Below are 10,000 nucleotides of genomic sequence, written 5' to 3'. Positions count from 1 at the left end.
AGAAGTGATTGTGTTGCTCGCGTAAACAGCTGTGGAAGCGATGAGTCGGCTGATTGTATCGAGTGAATCATGAGGAATAAAGTCCATCGAACGTCTTAGTAAAACAAACGAACATCGGATTTTTACAGTTTCGTAATTGTTTCCAAGAGCCTGATAATGTGAAGCTCGCCTACATATATGAGCCTATCGAGGCGGATGGTGGATGATGACGACTTGGTAATGACGCACACACACACACACACACGCGCGCAAAAGGAGATTTGTGTGTGTGTGGGGGGGAGGGGTCGGGGGTGGGGGGGGGCTCCTCGTTTTATCAAACAATATAAGGACGTTGTTTTGGAACAAATGGGGAAACCACCGCCACAGGGTATTGACCAATTAAGAATCGACGCCAGCACGCGTGACTGAGCAACTGTTAAGCGGAACATGACTTGGCTTAAAAAGCAAACAAAACAAACAAACAAAATCATTGTCTTGACACGTGCCACCACCATCCCAAACTTGGTCATGGTTAAAAAGCTCATGAAGGTTAAAGGACCCGCAGATGTCAAGGCCGTACGGACAGTGATTTCACAGGCTCGGCACTAAAGAGGGCGGACACCATTCCTCTTTTTCCGCCACCGCATTTAACCTTCTCCTAGCCAAACCAGGTGCGCATTTACACCTGGATGGAGTGAGGAAAAAAACTGGAGATAAATGCCTTTCCAAAGAGCACAACACCGTGCCACCGAAACAACCCCTCGAACCCTGACCACTGGTTAAAAAACTGGATCAGAGGTCCACCGTATGAACCACTCTGCCAAGGCGACCCGTGTTCTTGGTCCAAGATGCAAGTTAGCACATGGCAAGGAGCAGGAGAATGATAAGTACGGACAGGGAAGTAGAACGATTTCACGTGTTCATAAACAGCAAAACAACAACAACAACAAAATTGTTAATTCCTTTCTCATAACCCATTCCTTTCTCTCTCTCTCTCTCTCTCTCTCTCTCTCTCTCTCTCTCTCTCTCTCTCTCTCTCTTTCTTCTTCTTTCTTTCGTTTTCTTCTTCTTCTTCTTCTTTTTTCTTTTTTTCTTTCTTTCTTCTTTTTTCCTCATCCCGTTTCTTTCATGTTGTTGCTTTACCTAAAGCACACTCCTCTAGCAAATCCAAACGGCAAGGCAACTTCTTCATCCCCTCCTCTCCCTCTCCCCTCCCTCCGATGAATATCCCATGTTTTAGAGAGAACAGTATAATAAGATCTGTTGTTGTTGTTTTCGGAAAATAGACCCATAGCATACAATACCTTTTTTTCCTTTCTTTCTTTTCTTTTCCTCTCTTTCTTTTTTTTAATATAACCTATTCTTATTCATCATTGTCCCATTGTTTCTTTTTTCTTTTTTTTACAACCTATTCTTATTCATCACTGTCCCATTGTTTCTTTTTTCTTTTTTTTATAACCTATTCTTATTCATCACTGTCCCATTGCCTGTCGTTCGACAAAGCTCCATGAAAACCCTTATAGTGTTTCCGCCAGATATCACACTGGCTCCTATGTTTTCAACAACAACAACAGCAATGACGTCGGGGTGGGGAAGAGCAAGAATAAAAAGAACAAGAGAGGCAAGGCCTTCAAGACTCATTTGTGATACACTTTAACTCTCTCCATACGAACGGCGAAAGGGACGACGTTAACAGCGTTTCACCCCAATTACCATCATCAAAATATTGCAAGCGGAAGGCTCTTATTCTGAAGAGGTGAATGTTGACAAAGAATACCACAATTCTGACGACGGAAGCTAAAGGTTGGGTCATTCAGACACCCACTGGACATCCGAGGGGTCTGTGTAGAGGAGAAGAGAGGACTGGCCGTACTGAGTGAGTTAAAAAAAAATCCAAGCTTTTTATTGGGTATCATTTCAAAATGTAACGTTTAAGATGAGAAAGATCAGTTTAAAGCAAATTAAGTCCCCTTGCATTAATTACAGAGTAATTTCCCCTTTTTTACTACCTGCACCAAAACGTTTGCAAATAAATAAAACTTCCATGCTTAGCAAAAGAAGTTCCTGTTTGAACAAAAAATGATAATAATGACTGCTCTTGTTGTTGGGTCAGAATATCAGATCAAAGTGCCAAGTTTAGAGAATACAAACAATATAAATATAACAGTAAATGCAGTTTGCATATAATTAGGCTTCATTATTTATTTTTTGTGTCCATCCCTGAGGTGCAATATTGTTTTAAACAAGATGACTGGAAAGAACTGAATTTTTCCTATTTTTATGCCTAATTTGGTGTCAACTGACAAAGTATTTGCAGAGAAAATGTCAGTGTTAAAGTTTAACACACACACACACACACACACACACACACACACACACACACACACACACACACACACACACACACAGAGAGAGACAACCGAACACCGGGTTAAAACATAGACTCACTTTGTTTACACACTTTGAGTCAAAAAGGATAAGATGAACAACAAAAAGAAGAAGAAGAAGAAAAAGAACAACAACAACAATGAAAAAAAGAATGATAGGGTGGAGGAGAGAAAAAATGATGATGATGATGATGATGATGAAGCAGAAGAAAACGCCGAATAAGAAGAGTGACAAAACCCTACATGCATGGCACAAGAGAAGCCTGCCATGTCGCCAGTGCCAGGTCAGGTCCACGGCACACGTGCTCCGAGTCAGCAATCAGGATGTGATGATGATGATAAATTTTAATGTAATACGAACCACGCACTCACCCACTCTTTAGACATTTCCCCCCTTATTTAGCATGTTGATAACACATAGAAATTTAACATAAGACCGTACATGGGGAAAGGAAAGGGGAATAAAATGGAGGAAAAAAAAAACACTAAAAAACACAGACATACACACACAGACACACACAGACACACACGCAGACACACACACACACACACACACACACACACGGAGCACACTGTGACCCCCTCCACCCACGCACCCCCCCCCCCCCCACCCACCTCCCCAGCCCCCACCCACCCACCCATCCCACCAAAAAAACAAAATCACAGGCTACCGCCAACCGGACATGCACATATCAATTATGACGTGTCTCAAGTCATGGTCACTGCCAACACTGAGGCATTAGTGTCATCTATTCTCAAGGTATTCCCGCCATGGTCTACCGGTATCGAGGTCAAAATGAAATGGTCGGAAGTCACACGCGCTAAGTCCAGGATTTTTTTTTAAACCACATTATATATATATATATATATATATATATATATATATATATATATATTTTTTTTTTTTTTTTTTTTTTTTTTTTAATAAAAGATAACGACAATGCAATCATCTGTTTCGAGGTAGTTTGAGAACAATTTCTAGTGGCAAAAAAAAGTAAAAAATGATAAAAATAACATAAATCTAGAAAGAATTTACGAACGATTCTGGAACTATTCATCTTCAGAAATGTTGAATGAACTGTTGTTTTCTAAGATTAAAAAAACAAATAACTATAAAGTAACATATGCTCGCGTCCTGTTAGTGAATGTAGATGCATAGACACAGACACTCACACGTACACATACACACACTCATACACACCAAGAGACATAGTCACACACACACACACACACACACACACACACACACACACACACACACACACACACCAAACAAAAAATAAACACACACACGTAACAAACGCACGCACTCACACACACTTATTGGCAACAGTGTTTATGATACCCATTAATTTACACACACACACACACACACACACACACACACACACACACACACACACACGAATACACACACACACACTCGAACACACACATACACACTCGAACACACACACACACACACACACACACACACACACACATACACACACACACATACACACACACACACACACACACACACACGAATACACACACACACACACACACACACACACACACACACACACTCGAACACACACACACACACACACACACACACACACACACACACACACACACACTCGAACACACACACACACACACACACACACACACACTCGAACACACACACACACACACACACACACACACACACACACACACACACGAACACACACACACACACACACACACACACACACACACGAACACACGAACACACACCACACACACACACACACACACACACACACACACACACACACACACACAACATACACACACACACACACACACACACACACACACACACACACACACGGCCCTCACCTAAAGGATCGGCTACCACATATCACAGTGTGTCGCATTCGCTGCACTTATAGAGAACACAGGCACTTAACATTGTTTTGGGATACGAGTTTATACACACACACACACACACACTGACTGAAACCATTTATTGTCAGATTAACTGTTTGTTGTACTGACATTTTCGCAACCATTTGAATAAAATATTAACTGAGCAACACAAGGAAAATTCTGATTTGAGGAAGGTATGATTAAAAAAAAAAAAAAAAAAAAAAAAAACATTTAACAAGTCAAGGTACCAAATTTCATTAATATCATTATCTCCAAAAAATATTCTAACGCGCGCACATACTCACATACGTTTCTCCCCCACCCTCTCTCTACATACATCCATGCATGCACACAAATGCCCATTATAATTCCCCTACCTCATTCCCCTGCCCACTCACACACACACACACACACACACACACACACACATATTCACACTGTCTCTCACTCTTTCTCATCAAATTAAGGTTTCGTAATGTAATCAAGACGACATATTACCTGTTAGGGTCGAACAGTTCCACTAATTAGAATAATGGGAACTTTGCTCTACAAGTAAATCTGACGCTATCACCCAAAACGAAACACTACTTTGGATTAAATAAAACAGAGGGGAACCTCTGCAACAGAAAGGGGATGAAACAAATTAGAAAAACCGACCAATTGGATGGCTTTTAATTAGGTCAACTGCGGTTTTTGTCAGAGACCAACCATTTTCTTTGCTAGGGTGAAAAACGCTGGACATGACTAATGGAAGATTAAAGGCTGTAATCATATCATGAAGGGGTTTGAAATGTAAATGTGTATCTGGACATTCGAGCAAAAAATGTGGGATGTCAAGGGTCTTACCACAAATACATAGTGGTGACGGTTTCAAAAATCTGCATAACCATGCATTAGTTCTTAGCCTGTGTGTCAAGTTTCTTGTGGAAATTGATCCTGGGGGGTTCGTGCCTTTTCTTGTTGGAAGAGAGAGATCCCACCAAAGCTTCTTTTTTGAGTTTTCTAAGAACTGTTTCTGTCTGAAATTCCAGATATATGTTGAGAGAATAGTACAAGCTTCAGAAACAGAAATAGGAATATTGTGAGTGATTGAATCTGAATTGTTCGATGCCGCTTCCTTGGCACAAAAATCGGCCATTTCGTTGCCACGAAGATTAGAATGTCCAGGAACCCACAAGAGTGAAATGTCGGAGCCTCGCATAATTAACTGGTGGATTAAATACAAAATTTCGTACATAATATCTGCTCGTTCAGATGAAGATTGATTATTTAAAGCCATCAATGCTGATTTTGAATCAGACAGTATAAGGATTTTTGCAGGCACAAGAGGCATATCACTAAAAAAGGTGAAAGCCATCAGAATTGCAAACAATTCAGCAGTAAAAATTGAACAACCTTTAGTTAAGTGGAATCTCTTTTTAATGTTAAGCTCGGGGATTACAAAAGCGGCTCCAACTTCAGAGTTACTACTAATTGATCCATCTGTGAAAACACGGAGGTAATATTTGAAACGTGTATGAATTAGTTCTTTGGCCCGAGAGGCAATAATGAGTGGACTGTCACTCTTTTTTAATTGTCCATATGTAAAAATAATATTTGCTTGCTCAGTCAGCCAAGGCGGATGAAAACAATTCGGAATTTTCGCAATCTGGGAAAGAGGCAGACTGCAACTCTCAAAGACTGACTTAGTAAAATCGAACAAGGACGTGTATACAGCTTTGTTACGAATTTCTCTACAGATGTACGTTTCTTCATCAATTTCAGAGACAACCGAATTTGGAACAGCTCTAGCCCTTACCATGTAGTTACAGGCACATAATTTCCTGTGTTCAGGTAATGGCAAAACACCAGCTTCTTTGTACGTTTTGTCGATAGAAGCCCATCGCGGTAACCCAAGTGCAATCTTAAAAGCTAAGGAATCAATACTTGTCAGTTTATGAAGATCAGAGTTTGAAGCAGTGAAATAGATTTCCTGACCATATGATATAATTGAGCGGACTAGTCCCATTCCAGCATTGATCAGATTATTGCCACAATTTATAACAGGGATTCCAGAAAGCACACGTAATAGAGCGATTTTCTTCCTCGCTTTCTCAATAAGGTAGTTTATATGCTTAGTCCAAAAAAGTTTATAATGGAAGATAACACCGAGAAATTTCACCTGTTTATTCGGATATATGATAGTGTCATTTACCTGTATTTTAATAGCATCCCTACCTTCAAATTCAATCAACTTTTTAGTAAATATGACGAAAACAGTCTTTTCAGCAGACAGGAGAAAACCACTTTCCTTCATATATTCCACAATGTTGTCGATGGCATCTTGAAAATGCTTAATAATTTTATTTCGTTTTGATGTATTTTTTGTAATATTACAGTTTACATTCTTCCAGAGAGCTATGTCATCTGCATAAGCTACTAATGTGGCACCATTTGTGTTGATATTTTTCATATCATAAAGCATTAGTGAAAACAGAGTGGGAGAAATCACACTTCCCTGGGGAACACCCATATTGACGGACCTTGATCTGGATAATATACCCCCTAATCTCACCTGGAATGTCCTCTGGGATAAGAATGACTTAAGAAATTTTAGAAATCGACCTCCCAACCCTACTGTATTTGCTTTATGAATCAATTTATAGTGCCACACAGAGTCATAGGCTCTATGAATATCAAAGAAAGTTGCGACCGTGGAGTGACGCTTTGCGAGTGCCTTCTTAACATGAGAAGTTAGATGGACGACATGATCAGTAACACCCCTACCTCTTCTAAAACCAGCCTGGAAAGTAGGTAAAATTCCTTTCTTCTCCAGAAAGTGTTCTAATCTAGTTTTCAAAATTCTTTCAAAAACCTTCCCAAGATGGGGAGTTAACGAAACAGGTCGGTAACTGGAAGGGCTAGATTTAGGTTTTCCTTGTTTGTGAATAGGTACTATGGTTGCTTTCTTCCAATCAGTTGGAAGGATACCAGAATTCCAGCAAATCTGAAAAAAAACTAACACTCTTTTTAAAAAGATATTTGGAAAATGTCTGATCATGTTGTACGATATTGGATCTGAGCCTGTCGCAACTTTCCCTGACTTAACAGCATTGAGAGCACGGTATAGATCCCCCAGCGTTAGGTCTGCATTAATGTAAGATGCACTGCTATCATTCTTATCCATTTCACAGGGGCAGTTCATATCTTCAAACTGTTTCCTTCTCTTTTGCTCATAGGATGGCAAGTATTCTGTCTGACTCATTTTTGCGAATGTATCCGCAAATAACTCGGCTTTCTCTTCCCTAGTTTTATACACCATATCATTTTCATACAAAGGAGGATCAGGAAGATTATAGACACACACACACACACACACACACACACACACACTCATACACACACACACACACACACACACACACACACACACACACATACACACACTCACACACACACACACACACACACACACACACACACGGCCCTCACCTAAAGGATCGGCTACCACATATCACAGTGTGTCGCATTCGCTGCACTTATAGAGAACACAGGCACTTAACATTGTTTTGGGATACGAGTTTACACACACACACACACACACACACACACACACATACACACACACTCACACACACACACACACACACACACACACACACACACACACACTCATACACACACACACACACACACACGGCCCTCACCTAAAGGATCGGCCATCACATGTCACAGTGTGTCGCATTCGCTGCACTTATAGAGAACACAGGCACTGACATTGTTCTGGGATACGAGGTCACACACACACACACACACACACACACCACGCCACACAACAGACACGCTCACCACCCTGTAAGCTGAATCTCCACTCGATCACACGCTTCGAAATCCCAGTCTGAGATCAGTTGGGTTTCCATACTTCAGCAACCAGGATTGGAGACTGCTGGCGAGACAGAAATCTGTCCCAGGGACTGACTGTGTATCAGTTTATCTTTCCCAAATGTTCTGTGCCAGGAGAGATCCAGGAAGTGGCGACAATTTTACCTTCTTACTTGTTCTACGTGACAAGTTCTCCTCGCGTGGAATTAACAAACAAACCACACAAAAAAACCCCACTTTGCTCGATAAAACAAACAATCCAAACAAACAATTCACTCGTGATTTATGAGGCTCAGTTTTGAAGGAACGTACGTTGGCTTGAAGTTCCTGGTTCAAAATTCAACGTGCTCAGTCGGGGAATGAAAAGCGACTCAGCACTGAGCGAGCGGAACGAAAGGTAAACACTACACACACACACACACACACACACTAACCGTGTCGGTCGGAAACAGCAACGCCCCCTGAAGATACTTTTTCTGCAACGACATGACACAACCTTTTGACGTCATACGACGCAGGTTGGGGGGTGGGGTTTAACCCCTAGACTGCTGAGCTTTCGGTGAAAATGTTTTCAGCCTGCGTGCTTAAATTTCAAGTTCAAATTAATGGTACGCTTTTTTGTGTTCGTTCCAGCGGTTCGGCGTTTCAACGGGAGTTTGCTGAACAAAACATCAAAAGTGATGCAATACTTATATCCCATGAGGTAGGCCCAACACTCAGCTTATATTACAGATTGACAGTGACGCCTCCTTGAGCTACTGAAACTGAAACTACAGACTGACAAAAGTTTACAGCTGGGCCAACAGCAAAGAGGGAACTGTATCGTCAATGATTTCTCCATTGCAACGGGAAATCATTTACAGCTGTGTTTTGTGAAGGACTATGACTCTCAAAACTAGGGGGCAAAATTGCACTGGCTCTCAGCGCTGTAGCCCTGGGGTGCAAGATGGCCTTTGGGAACCATCCCAGCGCCGACTGCCCTAAAACCCTCTCGGCCGAGAGAGTGGGGAATGTAACCTGGGCAAAACTCTCTCCACCAAGATCCAATTCTAGCCCAGATGGTCGGGACAGCAGTTGCCTCCTCTGATTTTCTGATGATCGTGGTCGGACACGACTGACTATCATGAAAGAAGAAGTCCAGGAAAATACACAATGGTGACTGACGGACATCATGACCATTACCCTCCATGCTATCTCTCCTCACGCCGACAGTGCCTCTCTGGCTCCACAGCGGGCAGTCAGAGGGTTACAGACTTGAGATAACAAACTTGGAGACGATTGTGCATGGGAAGAGCGTGAAACGAAACAAAATGTTTGCTTTCTTGGGGTTTTTTTTTTTTCTCCCCTGAATACAGGTCAAAGCTCCTTACAGTAAAGTAATGGGAGGGGTTTGTGTGAGAAAGATAAAAAAGAGAGAGACTGAGTCAATGTGTGTGTGTGTGTGTGTTTCCGCCTCGCGTGCGAATATATACGCACAAAAATGTATGCGCACAAGCACACCTAACACACGCGCGCCAACATACGCACACGCACGCACGCACACACACGCACGCACGCACACACACCTTACCTGGCTGCTGCTCTAAATCAACACAACACTCCACCTATCACGCATTTTGATCAACACAATCTGAGGCCACACGCACTTTGAGAAAAACAATCAGAGGTAAAAACGAGAATATTGTATGTTATCAAAGAGTACATTCTGTTGCCTTCTGTGTACAGTACACACGAGGTCACAAGGTGTTTTTTGGGGGGGGGTTAAGTAAAACTGCTCGTACATCCGCAACCATCCACTGCATTTACATACATCGTGTTTACGATGCGATGTGTGATAATGTCAGTGTGTATATGAATGTGTGTGTGTGTGT

At 41.7% G+C, this 10,000-nt stretch overlaps 2 protein-coding genes across 5 annotated transcripts in view; one reads left to right on the top strand and one right to left on the bottom strand.

Moving 5' to 3' along the window:
* LOC143282181 (uncharacterized) overlaps window positions 1-8,520 on the bottom strand; it is a 23,020-nt gene extending 14,500 nt beyond the window's left edge. Inside the window, exon 1 of one of the 3 annotated variants that reach the window (XM_076587756.1) lies at window positions 8,442-8,520. The gene's annotated coding sequence lies outside the window, so the exon portion shown is untranslated. Of the gene's footprint in view, window positions 192-8,096 lie in introns of those variants that run through there. The other 2 variants (XM_076587753.1, XM_076587755.1) reach the window with 2 other exon arrangements.
* LOC143282182 (uncharacterized) overlaps window positions 8,439-10,000 on the top strand; it is a 25,027-nt gene continuing 23,465 nt past the window's right edge. For both annotated transcript variants that reach the window (XM_076587759.1, XM_076587757.1), the window contains exon 1: window positions 8,439-8,526. In XM_076587759.1, coding sequence (XP_076443874.1) covers window positions 8,489-8,526 — 38 coding nt within the window. In that variant the 5' untranslated portion in view covers window positions 8,439-8,488. The remainder of the gene's footprint in view (window positions 8,527-10,000) is intronic.

Source organism: Babylonia areolata, chromosome 5, assembly GCF_041734735.1.
Source record: "Babylonia areolata isolate BAREFJ2019XMU chromosome 5, ASM4173473v1, whole genome shotgun sequence".
Classification (NCBI taxonomy): domain Eukaryota; kingdom Metazoa; phylum Mollusca; class Gastropoda; order Neogastropoda; family Buccinidae; genus Babylonia; species Babylonia areolata.
The sequence above is the reverse complement of the archived record's forward strand: the minus strand, read 5'-3'. Positions and strand labels throughout refer to the sequence as shown.